Raw genomic sequence first — 17,742 nt, 5'->3', positions numbered from 1 at the left:
GACCAAAAACCAAGTTAAAAATAAAGGAAGATCTTCACCGATTGGCTTTATCCTAGTTAATACGATAGCTATACACACACAGAGAAACGTGTAAAAATAAAAAAAAAAAAATTACCCCGAGAATTGGGGGGGGGGTCCCCTTAAAACCGTATCTATTATCTGAACATCCACGATTAAAATCGAGAAAAACCATTCTCGTCTTTGAGGACCCCTCCGAAAATCTTATGAACAACATTTTTGTAGAATATTAGGAAAAACCGCATCTTCTGACAAGTACAATCCGGTTCAAAAATATAAGGACGAAAAGGACATACAAGGGATCGAGTTAGAAGGACAAAATGTTCTACAGAAAGATTTCTCATTCGATTTTACTGCAGAAATTTAATCTATGTAAATACATTCAATAGCTAGATATGAATCACTCTCTTCATGTATAATAGGGTCCCAGCAAACATATCTTCGAACTTTCACCTACGGCGATGTTTTCCTACTGGGGATTGCATAAACTCACCAAAGGCCATGACCTCGATTTTGTCTCTCACTGTTATCATCATCAAAAAATTTCCGCTGAGATGTAGTTTTCGGTCAATATTTAGCGGTTCAAATGGATCAAGACTTTTATGTGAAAAATACAAAAGTTAGCAGTCTAAGAAAGAGGATCTGATGACCTTAAGTCTAATATCAATTCTATTGATGAACGGGGTCGGCTATGGGAGAAATACTAAATATGTTGGTCCACATATTTATAATTGTTGCTTAGAATTATCATGATCATATTAGAGGGTGCAAATATCGTGGTCGGCTCCGTCCGACTGTATTTCTGTGTTGCATCATTGTTTTAAAAATACTTTTTATCCCTCAGGGATTTATAAGAAAAATATATATTTTAAGGAAAGATTTTTATACCCTACACAACTATGTCAAAATGTATTATAGCTTTGTGCAGCCCCAAGAGTTTGTAACGCCGCGAAATATTGGTCCTAGATCCACCTTTAAGTATACCGATCGTCATATCTCGACTAGCTGAGTCGATCTAGACATGTGTGTCCGTCCGTCCGTCTGTCCATTATAATTTGTAAACACGATACAGGCCACAGTTATGGATCAATCTTCACGAAATTTTGCATGTAGGATGGGTTCGGCCCAATGAAGACCCCTATTGTTTTTGGTAAAGATCGGTTAATATTTAGGGGATGAAATGGACCTAATACTTAAATTTTTTCGGTTTTTCTGGTCGCTGTAGAGGCCGCAATTATGGCCCATACATGGAGAAGGGATTGGGCCAAAGAATAAGCATGCCTGTTTTTATAAAAATCGGTCAATATTTAGCGGGTCAAATGGACCCTGACTTTTGTGTGAAAAATGACCAAATTTGTATTCTATGGCGTATATGTTTACTCCTAAAGGATATATACCCGAAAAGTTGATAGTATATCCAAGAGGAGTGGTTGGCCTTTAAATTGATACCAATTATTTTGTCGTATGTACTCGGATGTGGGAGTTACACTTAAATATTTACAGGTGCTTACGTATTCAGATATTATTTAATAAACCATTGCCACGCTAGAGGGCGGAAATATAGCGCTGATTGCTTTGAAATGTTCCATGAGGTTCCACTTATGGTCAAGGACAACGCCTTTAATTTTCGGAGATGATCAGATAATAATTTTGGGATGAAGTGGACCAAAAACTTATTTTTTTGTATTTTTTTCTGATTCAATGTATAGGCTGCAATAATAAGCCGAACATCACAACCCAACCCACGGTGAAGGGAAAATGGACAAGTAATTAGAAGAATATTGATAATATTCCGAAAATATGTCAGTGTAAGGAAGATGTGCTGTTGACCTCTAATCGGACAAGAGGGTGGAACTATCATGAAATGTTACCCAGGCTCGGAATACAAATCCGCAGAAAGATAGAGTTCTATGGGAGTTGTGTAGGGTATCGTACGGTCGGCGCCGTCCGACTATACTGCTCCTCTCACTGGGTTAAATAAATGTCATAGTGTATTTCTTTCAAATATTTCCTATAATGTGTCACTTAAAAATAATTTCTATAATTTTTATAATTTGAATTTTTAATTCCTTTTCTAACGAGTATGTTTTTTTTAAAAACTCTTTCACTGCCTTTACCGCATCAAAAAATAATTTTCAGTATTGCTAATGGCGTCTGGCTGAGTGTATGTCGTAGCTAATACGAATGTAATAGATTAGTAGCTGCTATAGAGTGAAGGTGTATGTCTTGACTATCCAGTTGTAAATACATTATATTGAGTCTTGACTAGACGAATGGATCACCCTGTGTCTAGAATATAAACATGGTAACACAAATGATTACATACAGATAACTCGTCGAAAGAAGACTAGTGTTAATCAAATTCTTAAATTTTGTTGATAAAATATTAAAGCAAAGGATTTATAATTGGAACAGGGACCGAAATTTAGGGGAAACCATATATCACTTCCATGTTAAGTCCATTGCCATGGACCACTGATATTTGTCACTTTTAATTCATTCCACGTTTTTTTTTCTTAAATTTCATTACAACACAGATCTATTACAAATATTACATTTTATTTATATATTTGTCTTCTGTAATTTGTTTATCCATTTAATTCAAATACACAACGACCACATTTGTTTTTTATTTTCAACTTTATAACTACACAATGACTCCAGAGATCAACATTTTAAGTATATGTTGTCATTGGAACTGATATTTCGGCCATATCATCATTATCCCTGTGTTGAAAGTAAAGGAATAATTATTATTTATATTTAAAAACAATTTAAAACTCTACTTACATATCGTCATCAATGCGACGCAAAAATTGTTGAATCTGATGATTTTTACCGAGCAACGCATACATGGTACCAAAACCATGAAATGCTACAAACAGACATACCACATAGTTAATATGCGTGTACTCGCCGCGATAGTAATTAATTACGAATGAGCAAATGCAAACTAGCCAGGCGAACAGAGTATAGCCGACAAATATCCAAAATGATTGGAAACTGAAATAGAGGAAGAACGTAATTTACTAAACTTGTTAAAAAATAAGAATGTACATTTTTAAACAATTTTAACAGCGGGCGTATTATTATTTAATGATCATTTTTTGGGAACTATGTAGGCGTGGGTTATTTAAAAAAAATTGGGGAGTCCAATATGGGCGTGGATTATTTAAAAATAATTCTTGGATGTCGATATGAGCGCGGAATTTTTAAAAATAAATTTGTGGAGGCCTCTATGGGCGTGGATTATTTTTAAATAATTCTTGGATGTCAATATGAGCGTGGATTATCTATACTAATAAAAGTGCAAAGTGATTGACTGACTTAACGATGCATCAACGTCCAGACGAAACGGCTGGAGCTAGAATTTTGAAATTTTGTGTGAGGTTCATTCAGGCAGTGATTTTGGAAATTCGTACTAGAACGGTACGAAAAGTACTAAAAAGTACTAAATGTGGTACCATTTGTATTTGGAGAACAGGTGCAGTAGAACTCTGCATGTTGGATTGAGATACATTGATGGAGTGTAGCAAAGGGCTTTTTGGACATTCGAACTATAGGTATACGAAAAGTACTAAAATGTACTAAATTTGGTACAATTTCGTAGCATGTGAATAGTTAGAGCTAACAACTTGAAATTTGGAATGTGAATTAAGGTTGAGAATTACCGGAGCATTAAGCAGTACACCAAAGGCAGCCTTGAACGCAATTTTGAATCTCCAACCTTTGGATATTCTGATTAAATTCCAGGCGGCCAGGTGTGCCCTGAGACTGCCTTAAAATCGCTGAACTATGGTCATGCCAGCATCCGAAATATAACGCCAGGTTATGACCTCTTCAGGGTTATGACCCCTCATAGGGACTTTAATGACATCAAATTTGAATTTCCTAGTAGGGAATCCTGGACTAGTTGCTCCTTACCTCTGCCAGGTCTGTCAATCTTTACAGATGGAGGAAGGCACTGGCGCAGGCATTTACTGTAGGGAATTAGGAATATACAACTCATATAAACTCAACAATAACTGTAGCGTTTTTCAAGCAGAGATTCTTGCAATCACGAAAGCGGCCGAGATAGTAAAATCACTTAATGCCGACATTACGGGACCGGCGACTATATATGTCGATAATCAGGCGGCCCTGAAAGCGGTGAAGTCGCATACTATAAACTCGAAAGCAGTTCATGATTGTAAGTCCGCTTTGAATGATATACGACAGATAGTTGGTTTATGTTGGGTTCCAGGACATAGTGACATTGAAGGGAATGAGATAGCCGACGAGCTTGCTCGCAGTGCTCACAGTCGTCCAATCTTCTGATTGAGAGATCTGTGAAACCTCCCATCGGCTATTTCATTGGCAAAATCCGTGCGTTCCATTGCGAGGTAGTTGGTAACAGATTGCCAAGGGAACCTGCTTGCAGAATCTCAAAATCTATCTTGCCTGAATTCTCTCGTAAAAGAACGTCTTCGCTGTTGACACACAATAAGAGGGAGATCAAAATCGTTGTGGGGATCATAACAGGTCACTGCGAAATTAGATCTCTCACTTCTAAGTGGGACTCCAGTGGAGAGGATTACTGTCGTCTATGTGAGGACGAAGAAGAACTGGAAACAATTGAACACATCCTCTGTAAATGTCCATCGCTGATTAGCAGAAGACATAAACAGTTTGGAAGATATGAAATTGATAATCTAATCTTCTTCTCCAAAATAGACCCAAAACAAATCCTAGGCTTTGTCATGGAATGGATGGAACTGGAGTCCTTACATTTAACATTAACATTACCGCCGGAGTATAGGATAGCGATATGTAGGTAGTTTTGGAAATTTGTAGATATGTGTACGGAAGGTACTAAATGGTACTATATTTAATAAAATTTGGATTTGAGTGAATCGATAGATCAGGAACAATGCAATTTGGAAATAAGATTACTACTGCACTGTAGAATTGAGGTATGTTGGTAGTTTGGTTAATACGTACTTTTGTGTACTAAATTTGGTACAATTTGAATTTTGGATGAGCCAAAAGAAATGGCATCCTTAAATTTGGAGTTGGGATCACTTTTGGGATACGTAGGAAGTTTTGGAAATTTTTACGAATGTGTACTAAATTTGGTACAATTTGGATTTAGGTGAACCGATACAGCTGGGACACTGATTGTTGTCGCTCCCTCCAGAGGCCGCAATTATTGCCCGAACATCATTAAATTTTACATGGAGAAGGGGATCGGGCCAACGAAAAAGCATGCCTGTTTTGATAAAGATCGGTCAATATTTAGCGGGTCAAATGGACCCTGACTTTTGTGTGAAAAATGAAACAATTTGTATTCTATGGAATATATATATATATATATAGTCCTGAAGGATATAGACCCGAGAAGTTGATAGTATATCCAAGTGATTGACCTTTAGATTGATACCAAATATATTGTCGTATGTACTCGGATGTGGGAGTTACACTTAAATATTTACAAGTGCTTACGCATTCATATATATTAAGTACCACACTAGAAGGCGGAAATATATCGCAGATCGCTTTGAAATGTTCCTTGAGGTTCTAGTTATGGTCAAGGACAACGCCTATAATTTTCGGTGATGATCAAATACAAATTTTGGAATGAAGTTGAACGAAGACTTAATTTTTGTGTTTTTCGAGTCGATCTATAGGCCCAATTGAGAGCCGAATATCGCAACACAACTCAAGGTGAAAGGTATCTGGACATGTAATTAGAAGGGCTGTACTGAATATTACTAATATTTGTTGACCTCTAGTCGGGCAAGAGGGTGCAAATATCACGAAATGTTGCCCAAGCTCAGAATATAGAAACACAGAAAGTTATATTTTCCTGGAACTTGTGTAGGGTATCATACTGCTCCGCTCACTGGTTTAAAAATAAATTGATTATTTCCATAGTATTTTGCATATTTTTTGCTCTGTCCTGAATTTTTTAATAAAAACCTTTTCGGTAAGCCCATATAGTCTCGAATTATTTATAAATAATAGTCATGGATAATTCAAAAATTATTCCACAATTTGATGTATTTAAAACTATTTGTTTGAGAAATATTAGACATAGCATCCATATACAGGTCCTGGTCTAATATAGGTATTTGACATTCAGATTTCTTGTGCCTAAATAACTTCTTAGCAGTATATTTTCAATGAAGCTTCATTTTTGTGATTTTGCACACATTTTTCAACCGAAATTGCTATAGTTTAGCATTGCGGTTCCTGAGGGTGAAAAATTATGTCCGCAGAATTTTTTGCCATAGTTCCTATATTAAGTTCAAGCACCATTTCTCGCTCTACATTTCACTTATAAAATGACTTTTAAAATTCCCAGCCCTATTTACAAAGACATGTATTTCCCGACCGATTTATGAAAATGTTAATGTTTCCTTCGTGCTCTGAACCAATCGTTCTTAAAAAGCATACTTACCGATTATGCGTGGTAAATATTGACATTTTACTTGAATCGCCATTAGTCATTTCACCAATCCTTACCAGAGATAAAATATAAAATATTCCACTGAAAATATAGGCAACTATAATGGGAGCATAAAAATAGACAACAATAGAATAATTGCGGGCTGGAAAAATTATGAAAAAAATAACAATATTACTTTCAAATCATATCATATATCTGTTATATACTTACGATCAAACCAACAAATATCCCCACCAAACATCGGTCTATTATTATAACTGCTGTAGCTGACAAAGAAGGACCAACAGGCGGCAATCAAAACCGTTGGAAAGAACATAAACCAAAACATCAGTTTACTCAGCAAAATGCCAAAGAAACTCAAATAGAAATTAAAACTTATAAAAGTCAAAATATAAAATGATAAAATTAAATAGAGCATGGCGAATATAGCTGAAATTGAAAATGCACAAATTAAATATATTTATAAAGAAGATGGATTATTCTATTGGAAAACTTACGAATTTTGGTACATGCATATTTGGACATATCCGCCGGATTGGTTAAAGTCAAGTGGGCCAATAGCGAATATCCAATTATAATACACAGGGTGTAGGTTTTTATGGCAACTCCGTAAAATGTATTTCTCATCTCGGTGCAGAGTAAATAGATGAACAGCACTATTATCATGCAAATGACAGTTATTATGAGACCTAGAATTAAAAACAGAAAATTTTATTTTTATACCCTACACAACTATGTTGTCAGGGTATTATAGCTTTGTGCAGCCCCAAATGTTTGTAACGCCGCGAAATATTGGTCCTAGACCCACCTTTAAGTATACCGATCGTCATATCTCGACTAGCTGAGTCGATCTAGACATGTGTATCCGTCCGTCCGTCTGTCCATTATAATTTGTAAACCCGATACAGGCCACAGTTATGGACCAATCTTCACGAAATTGTTCATGTAGGATGGGTTCTTGCCAATGAAGGCTCCTATTGTTTTTGGAAAAGATCGGTTAATATTTAGGGGATGAAATGGACCAAAAACATTATTTTTGTCGGTTTTTCTGGTCGCTCCAGAGGCCGCAATTATGGCCCAAACACCGCAAATTTTTGCATGGAGAAGGGGAACTGGCCAGAGAATAAGCATGCATATTTTGATAAAGATCGGTCAATATTTAGCGGGTCAAATGGACCCTGACTTTTGTGTGAAAAATGACAAAATTTGTATTCTATGGCATATATATTTACTCCTGGAGGATGTAGACCCCAGGAGTTGATAGCATATCCAAGAGGATTGGTTGGCCTTTAAATTGATACCAAATATAGTGATGTATCTACTCAGATGTGGGAGTTACAGTCAAATATTTACAGGTGCTTACGTATTCAGATATTATTTAGTAACCCATTACCACATTAGAGGGGGAAATATCGAGCTGATGGCTTTGAAATTTTTCATGAAGTTCCAGTTATGGTCAATCTGATCGGTGATGATCAGATTAAAATTTTGGGATGAAATGGACCGAAAACTTAATTTTTTTGTGTTTTCGAGTCGAGTATAATCCGAAAATCACAAGACAACCCACCGTGAAGGTAATTTGGACAAGTAATTAGAAGGACTGTACTGAATATTCGAAAAAAGAGTTTGAATGGCAGGAAATATTGGAGAATGATATAAACCAAACATGTTATTTTTGTCTGTTTTTCTGATCGCTCTAGAGACCACAATTATATCTCGAACATCACAAAATTTTATACGGAGAAGGGGATCTGTTCAAATAATTAGAATTACTAAATAACGAAAGAAAGAGGAGCTTTTGACCTCTATTCGATCAAGAGGGTGCACATATATTGCCGAAAGGTTGGAGAAAAAGAAATCCATCTTTGTAAATATATGGTCAACATATTGAAGAACCTGACAAAGAATTCGCAATATAACGTAAAAGACGCAAAAGATTTTAAAACAAGAATTGAACACATAAAGATCAACCCCGACGAAATCTTAATTTCATTTGACGTTGTATCACTTTTCCCTAGCATACCAGTAAATTTTGCTCTCAACACCATAGAAGATAAGTGGGATACAATTAAAACATATACATCTATGACAAAAGAATTGGTCATGGAAATTCTGACGCTATGTATAAAGGACACAAGATATTTCATATATGACGACAAAATATTTAAACAAAATAAAGGTATGCCTATGGGCTCTCCAGCCACCCCTGTCATAGCTGACATAGTTATGGAGAAATTGCTGGACTCATCAATTCAGAGAATGTACACAAAACCAAAGATTTTGACCAAATATGTGGACGACATTTTTACAGTCATGAAAAAAGACGAAATAAAGGATAATTTGGACATCTTGAACTCATTCAACTCTCAAATACAATTTACTATGGAACTTGAAAGCAACAACCAATTGCCATACCTGGATTCACTAGTGATACGAAAAGGACCCCATCTCAAACTTGACTGGTACCAGAAACCTACAGCGTCGGGACGACTGATTAACTTTACATCTAGACATCCGAGAAGAGCAAGAAAAGAAAAGACAAAGAAAACAAGCGACAACAGCGAGAAAATTTACAAAACTATGACATATACACGTGGGTTTTCAGAAAGATTAAAACATTCTAACATTTACGACAACACAAAATTTGAGCTGGCATTTAAAACTACAAACACGCTGAATAATCTTTTCAGCAAATTAAAAAGTAAAATACAAGACGAGGAGAAATCCAACGTAGTATACCGCATTAAATGTAAGGGAGACAAGTCCAACGTATGCCAAAAGGTATATGTTGGCACTACTAAGACAAAATTAAAGACAAGAATATCCGCACATAAATCGGATCAAAAAGCTCTGTACAAACCCATAGAGCAAAAAACAGCCCTTGCAGCACACTGCACAAAAACAGGACATACCCCAGATTTTAATGACATAAAAATTCTAACTCAAGAAAGTAATTATCAAAAAAGGTTTACTCTTGAGATGTTGCACATAATCAACACTCCACTTGACACTCGACTCAATTATAAAACCGACACAGACAACTGCGCTCAAATCTATAGACACACAGTAAACAAATGCAAATCTGGTAGACTTTAGTTGAAGTAAGAACGTTGACTTAAAGACAACATAACTTTCATCAAGTAAGTTTATTTACATATTGTTATTGTTGTTTCAAAATCTGTTAAAATATATGTAATTGTAGTTCCCTGAGGATGATTGGAGAATCCAATCGAAATATTGGATACAATAAACATTAAAAATCAAAATTAGAAACGATTTTTACTTTTAAAAAGCCTACAGCCGAACTAATACAACACAGAAATCCATTATTTTTATATGAACTGTAGGACTTTATTTAACATGCTTCGGAAATATGGACCGTTTTGTTGTATGATTTTTTGCCATTTTAAAGTTAAATTCATAATGCCTTTCTCATAGAAGTCCTACTCTTTATTTGGAAAACAAACTCTAGTAGTCGATTTTCACAATCCTCCCTAGATACCACTTTTTATCATTAAAGAAATTTTGCAATGCAAGAAAAAGATGATAATCGCTTGCTCCAAGTCCGGTTTCTGGTCAATTGCCATCTTCAAACAGTCCAGTTGTTTACAGTAGAGATCGGAATTTAGCGTTTGGCCATATAGAAGCAACTCATAATAAATAATCCCCTTCCAGTCCCACCAAATGCATAGCAGAACCTTCCTCACCGTTAGTCCTGGTTTGGCCATCGTTTGAGATATTTCGCCGCTCTTTGACCACTATCGTTTTCGCACAGGGTTATCGTATGTGATCAATTTCTCATCTCCAGTCACCATCCGTTTAAGAAATGGGTATATCTCATTCCGTTTGGCCAAGTCTTCGCAGATGGAAATTTGATCCATTGGTGTGGCACCCCAACTTCGAGCTTCTTTTTTAATTCAGCTTTGTTTAAATGGTTTAAAACAGTTTTATGGTCGATTTTTAGCTCCAGTGCAATGTTACGACTACTAACATGCCGGTCATCTTTGATCATTTCCCCGATTTTTCGAAATTTTCGACTACCAACCTGCTTGGATTTCTTTTTTCCCAACGTAATATTACCCAGGCCCGGAATATATATCCGCAGAAAGTTAAAGTTCAGGGGTAGTTGTATACAGTTTCATATGGTCGGCCATTTCCGACTGTACTGATGGACTACTTATGTCCATCCAGACGACAGGCAATTTAGTATTAATAATAAAAAATAATGAAGGTATCTATTTTATTATATTATTTATAAAAAAACACCACAATCCATTTTTATGGACCAATTTATTATGGGGATGGAAACCCTTGGCTAGTAAATTAAGAACCCAGAAAGTCAAATTGGCCATGGGACAAATTTTTAAGTTCTGGCGTGATGATTTTTTGCTTGTAACTCTAGAGCTCATGAAGCAAATTTTTTTATATCTTTGTTTGGGACTATTAGAGGTTATTTTTGAGATAATATGCCTTCGGTCAGGTCTTATGAGTAGACCTCGGATTTTGCATATTTGCATATTTTTTAATAATGAAGATATCGAAATTCTGATTGGACACAAATTCGTTTCAAAGGATTTAGAATTATTTGAAGGGTTCATATTTTTTAATTTTTTGCATATTTTGCGTATGCACGAGATATGAAAAAAAATATGCAAAAAATATGCAAAATATGCAAAAAATATGCAATATATGCTAGGTCGATATGCAATAAATATGCAAAATATATGCATAAAATATGCAAAAATATGCAAAATATATGCAAAAATATGCAAAAAATATGCACGGTATGCTAGGTCAATATGCAATAAATATGCAAAAATATGCAAAAATATGCAAAATATGCATATTTTTGCATATTTTGCATTTGTTTGCATATTTTGCATATTTTTGCATTTATTGCATATGTTTGCATATTTTGCATATATTTTGCATATTTTTGCATATTTTGCATATGTTTGCATATTTTGCATATATTTTGCATATTTTTGCATATTTTGCATATTTTTGCATATTTTGCACATTTTTGCATATTTTTGCATATTTTGCATATATTTTGCATATTTTTGCATTTTTTGCATATGTTTGCATATTTTGCATATATTTTGCATATATTTTGCATATTTTTGCATATTTTGCATATGTTTGCATATTTTGCATATATTTTGCATATTTTGCATATGTTTGCATATTTTGCATATATTTTGCATATGTTTGCATATTTTGCATATATTTTGTATATTTTGCATATTTTTGCATATTTTGCATATGTTTGCATATTTTGCATATATTTTGCATATGTTTGCATATATTTTGCATATTTTTGCATATTTTGCATATTTTGCATATATTTTGCATATATTTTGCATATTTTTGCATATTTTGCATATTTTTGCATATTTTTGCATATTTTTGCATATGTTTGCATATTTTGCATATATTTTGCATATTTTTGCATATTTTTGCATATTTTGCATATTTTGCATATATTGTGCATATTTTGCATATTTTTGCATATTTTGCACATTTTTGCATATTTTTCATATTTTTGCATATTTTGCATATTTTTGCATATTTTGCATATATTTTGCATATATTTTGCATATTTTGCATATTTTTGCATATTTTGCATATTTTGCATATTTTTGCATATGTTTGCATATTTTGCATATTTTTGCATATTTTTGCATATTTTTGCATATTTTGCATATTTTGCATATATTGTGCATATTTTGCATATTTTTGCATATTTTGCACATTTTTGCATATTTTGCATATTTTTGCATATTTTGCACATTTTTGCATATTTTTCATATTTTTGCATATTTTGCATATTTTTGCATATTTTGCATATCGACAATGCATATTTTGTATATTTTTTGCATATATTTATCGCATATCGACCTAGCATACCGTGCATATTTTTTGCATATTTTGCATATTTTTTTCATATTTTGCATATTTTTTGCATATTTTTGCATATTTTTTGCATATATTTTGCATATTTTTTGCATATTTTTTGCATATTTTTGACATGACCCCAAATATCGATCAATTAAAGCATGAAACGCCTAAATACAAAATTTGAGTCCAATCGGATAAAGCATAAAAAATATGCAAAAATCCGAGGTCTACTTATGAGGAATATTTTTGTAAAATATATTCTCCCTACATATATAGTTTTTGTGCGTCTTTTTCTTACTTACTTTCCTGAATCGAAAACTAAATACCACAAGCTGACATTCTTGACTTCCAATATTCTGGAAAAATGTCGCTTATATGATTTCAGATCGGGTCCTCAAAGACTGAAAAACATACATCTGTGTAATTAATTTCGTATAAATTTACAACATTTATTTGCGAGAAAGAGATCCGGGTCCCTAAGTTTCTGTATGGTTTGGGTTTTCAAATAGTGTACTCGACTTTTGATAAATTATCAGATTTTTATTTTATAATAAAGAGAAAGGTGTGTAGCTAACATTTTCATGATATTTGGCATAATCTGTCATATGCCCTCGGTAGCCTCACAAATTCTATATCTGATATGTATATTGAATCGACGTTGGTCTGTTCCAGTAGACCTAATCTTACACATGACCCAAGGAAAATAAGTTACAACATGCTAACTCTCAAGATATTCGGTGGCCCATTGTGATCAGCACTTCGAGAGAGGGTTTTACACTATATATATATATTAAATCCAGCCCCTAGGATGATTCTATGGACAATTCTAAGCAACTTTGGTGAAGGAACCATAGGAACCAAATACAACGATAACTTTAGTATTTTATACATATTTATTATTTAGGTTGCAATTAAAAGTGTTGACACAATACAATTCCCATATGTATATGTATTCGAGTGATACGCCACGTGCTACAAGTTCTCACGATATAAATGAACATTCTACTATGTCGAATACAATATATGTATTATACGGAATATGTTCAACTAACACTCGCTCTCTATTATTCTAAAGGGGCATATTTAAATTCTGAAATCAATATTTTAGTATTTTGTAATCTTAAAATCCGAAATCCTCTACATGAAATTGAAAATTGTATCAAACTAAATTTTAATTCATTAAAGAGTACTACGTCATAACATTTTTTATAGTAAAACATTCAAATAAATCTTTCAATAACAACACAACAACAACAACAAATTTGTTGTTTTACTTTCGTTGGTTGCCTTCAATTAAATTTATTTTTGTTTGTTTATAAAAATAAATTGTTTTTGTTTCACATCAACTTCACACAGCATCTACTTAAAAATTCGGATTCTTTGTTTTCCGCGCTGGAGATCATTGTTCGGGGCTTGTTTTCTTCAATTTTGTTGGCAATAAATCGATCAAAAAGAGCAATATTTGACAAGAATCTATCTGCAAGACATCAGATTACAAAATTTTGGCACTTATCTGAAGTCATTTAATTAATTGTTTTATGGGGATCTATGTATAGATATACATTTGTATGTACATGTATATGTAAGGTCAATGTACTCGTATAAATCAAATAGAATGTAATTAATTAAGCCTTTGAGCCCCAATTTTTTTCGTAATCATTGAAAAAGTTTCGGTTTACAGATTTAATGCAACTATCCTAGATAGGATATGTACAACATTTGACATCGCTACATCCTTGCATTCGGGAGATACAGTACATACTTTCTGAAAAATAAAAGCCCAATATCAAGAAAACCAAATGCAAAATCGACGAAAAAATAATTTTGAATTATTCTCTATACAAGAATCATAAATAATTCTGATGGCAGAATTCGTACATTTCGAATACGAAGCGATTTAAGTAATTTGGACTGTATACACAAATTAGTACTGTACACATTTTTTTCCTTTTCTCTATATAAAAAATCTCATAAATTTAGCAACAATTTGATTTTTTTTTTAAATTTTTCTTGTGTTATGTGTCGTCAATAATCAGGTCTTGATATAGAAAATCCAAGATCCCAAAAGACCCCACAAAGAACCAACGAATAAATTTATTTATCTTCTAGAGCCTAATTGGATATTGGAAAGAATCAGAGGCGGGTTTGGGGCCTACTAGAGTCGAATATCTACAAATAAATGAACTTCGAACCGATTAAGGTGTTTCGGGTGAGTTTGTTTAAAGAAACTTATTGAAATTTCAATCATACTCTATAGAATTGCTGCTAGGTCAGATATAAAAGGTTATCCACATAGATTCTTACAAAAGTTATTCTACTTAGAGTGATTTGAAAACCAGTGAATGGAGCAGTATTGTCGGACGGGCCGACCATGCGATGCCCTACACAACTAGCACGGAACTCAAAGTTTCTGAAGATGTTTATTCCGAGCCTGGGAAATATTTCTGATATTTGCAGCCTCTTGCTCGATTAGAGGTCTACAGCACCTCTTCCCTACACTGAAATACTTCCCGAATATTACTAGTATTCAGTACAGCCCTCCTATACTTGTTCAGATTCCCTTCAGTCGGACGGGGCCGACCATATGATACCCTTCACAACTATCACGGAACTCAAACTTTCTGAAAATGTTTATTCCAAGCCTGGGAAATATTTCTGATATTTACTCCATCTTGCGCGATTAGAGGTCTACAGCACCTCTGCCCTATACTGACATATTTTCCGAATATTACTAGTATTCAGTACAGCCCTTCTATACTTGTCCAGATTCCCTTCACCGTGAGTTGTGTTGTGATGTTCGGTTTATAATTGTGGCCTATAGATCGACTCGAAAACACACAAAAAATTAAGTTTTCGGTCCATTTCATCCCAAAACAATTTTCTGATCTTCACCGAAAACTATAGTCGTTGTCCTTGACCATAACTGAAACCTCATCGTAAGGGGTTACAAAATATTATCTGCATACGTAAGCACCTGTAAATATTTAAGTGTAACTCCCATATCCGAGTACGACAATATAATTGGTCTCAATTTAAAGGTCAACCACTCCTCTTGAATATACTTTAAACTTTTTGAGCCTATGTCCTTCAGGGGTAAATATATATGCGCCATAAAATACAAATTTTCTAATTTCTCACACAAAAGTCAATGTACATTTGAACCGCTAAATATTGACCGATCTTTTTTAAAACAAGCATGCTTACTCTTTGGTCCTTCTCTATGAAAAATTTCGCGATGTTCGAGCCATAATTGCGGCCTTTGGAGCGACCAGAAAAACCGACAAAAATTCAGCATTTGGTCCATTCCATCCCCTATATATTAACCGATCTTTACGAAAAGCAATTGACCAGAACCCATACTACATGCAAAAGTTCCTACATTGGCCTGTATCGTGTTTATAATGGACAGACGGACGGAGGGACACACATGTCTAGATCGACTCAGCTAGTCGAGATATAACGATCGGTATACTTAAAGGTGGGTCTAGGACCAATATTTTGAGGCGTTACGAACTCATCAGAACCCATACTACATGCAAAATTTCCTACATTGGCCTGTATCGTGTTTATAATGAACAGACGGACGGAGGGACACACATGTCTAGATCGACTCAGCTAGTCGAGATATAACGATCGGTATGCTTAAAGGTGGGTCTAGGACCAATATTTTGAGGCGTTACGAACTCATGGGGCTGCACAAAGCTTTAATACCCTGACAACATCGTTGTGTAGTGAATAAATATTGCTATATTTAATTTCAATTCAAAATATCATCCTCCGAATATACTTACATATAGCATAAGTCCATTCACGTACACCCAATACAAATGGAAATCGATCGGGAACACATGTTAGCGGTTCCCAGTGCCAAATGAAATTCTCATCATCCTTATCCTTGTGTGAAGCCAACGGCGTATAACAATAATGTTTCGAGAAATAACGTTGCTTGTGAATTATCGAACCATTTTCATGCAACAACCAATTGACTTTGTTGTTGTCCTTTAAAACTAACGTCATATTTTCACAGGGTGCACCAATATTGACGAGAAAATGTGTACTAGAATTTACCGCTATTGTTGAGCCATTTTGAAAACGTACCGGCATTGCTTCACGATCGATATTCGTTGTGTCATTTATGTTCGGCAGTGATTGGCAGGAGTTATCCTGTACATTATAATAAAACCCAGGATTGCAACAGAATCGTATGCAGGGTTTCAGTTTACACACACAAGCACGTAAATGCCGGGCCGTATTCACACGCTGTCCATTTACCATGATGAAGTCATAGATGGCCACTAAATCCGGTGGCACAACCATCCACTTGTAAATGTAACTGTGGTTCGAGACCACCTCATCGCCGTTGATAGCCAAATGGGTCTCATGGGGGTAGCTGCCGGTTATATTAACTGTGTCCATAAAAGCACAAGGGTACTGGGCGCCCACACACCATGGAGTCGCAATGAACAGCAGCAGGAACATTAGCATGTTGTGTTCGATATTTTTGGAATTGATTTGTTGTTGATTTCGAGAAAATATTTATTTATTTATTTTTTCTTTTGGTTGGGTATTTGTTTACTTTAAAATGGGCTAATGAACAAATTTGCCGAACAAAAACAACAGGAAAAAAGCAAAGCATTAAAAAACAAGTAGATATTTGGTTTAATTTTTTTTTCGTCTGTGGTTTTTAAATTAATTCAATTCCATTGCTGTTTTTAATTTCTTAACATTTCATCAATTCATTTTTTTCTCCTCTTCTTCCTTTTTTCTTCTAATTTTCCAATTTTTTTTTGCTGTTTTGTTTTTTAACAAAATTTTCCTGTTAACAATTTTAAATTTTCACATATTGTATATATTTTTTTGTGCGAACTGTTGCATGCAACCTACTACTTAATGATATCAACAATGTTTGAATAAATTATTAATCCTTCATTTCTCGACAAGTATCCTTTGGACACACATTCCATAGGACACACATTCACACACACATCAATTTGAATAAATAACGTTTTTGCGCACCCACTGATGACGCTATTGTTTGGGAAAAATATTCAAATCCTTTTGAAACTACAGAATATTTTCCATTTTCTGTTTGTTTGTTTTGTTGTTGTCGTTGTTGCTGTAACTATTTATCCTTTAGGTGTGTTCGCACATTTATTTTGTTGTGATGGGTTTATCGTTTAATGACACTTAAATTCCTTAAACGGCAGCCACTATAAATGCCTTCGAATTTGTTTTGTTTGTTTTTGTTTTTCGCACCAACCGATTGACTGTTCCTGCCACAATTTCGCCGACAACTAACTTGTGGGGATCGTTTTGAACATAGTCAGAGTTCAAGAAGTACTGTTCTTCGTCGTGTCAAATTCGCCCAATCGTCC

At 34.5% G+C, this 17,742-nt stretch overlaps 1 protein-coding gene across 1 annotated transcript; it reads right to left on the bottom strand.

Moving 5' to 3' along the window:
• Nucleotides 1-2,693: 2,693 nt before the first annotated feature.
• LOC133330539 (probable G-protein coupled receptor Mth-like 8) lies at nucleotides 2,694-16,852 on the bottom strand. Its single transcript, XM_061538976.1, has 6 exons — nucleotides 16,159-16,852; nucleotides 6,964-7,155; nucleotides 6,677-6,895; nucleotides 6,458-6,608; nucleotides 2,809-3,021; nucleotides 2,694-2,745 (listed from the first exon to the last, which is right to left on the bottom strand). Exons 1-6 carry the CDS (start codon nucleotides 16,850-16,852, stop codon nucleotides 2,694-2,696), a joined length of 1,521 nt encoding a protein of 506 aa, XP_061394960.1.
• Nucleotides 16,853-17,742: the final 890 nt, after the last annotated feature.

Source organism: Musca vetustissima, unplaced genomic scaffold (assembly GCF_032173495.1).
Source record: "Musca vetustissima isolate MV318-11 ecotype Yass unplaced genomic scaffold, APGP_CSIRO_Mvet_v1 utg4398, whole genome shotgun sequence".
NCBI lineage: Eukaryota > Metazoa > Arthropoda > Insecta > Diptera > Muscidae > Musca > Musca vetustissima.
Note: the sequence above shows the minus strand (reverse complement) of the source record. Positions and strands in the feature narration are given on the sequence as shown.

Excerpts from the sequence above, each read along its gene's own strand:
- LOC133330539 (XM_061538976.1), bottom strand. The coding sequence starts at position 16,852 with ATGCTAATGTTCCTGCTGCTGTTCATTGCGACTCCATGGTGTGTGGGC. Across the intron at positions 6,896-6,963 it reads ATATGCATGTACCAAAATTC|CTATATTCGCCATGCTCTAT; the intron begins GTAAGTTTTCCA and ends TTTCAATTTCAG. Across the intron at positions 6,609-6,676 it reads GGATATTTGTTGGTTTGATC|CCCGCAATTATTCTATTGTT; the intron begins GTAAGTATATAA and ends TAATTTTTCCAG.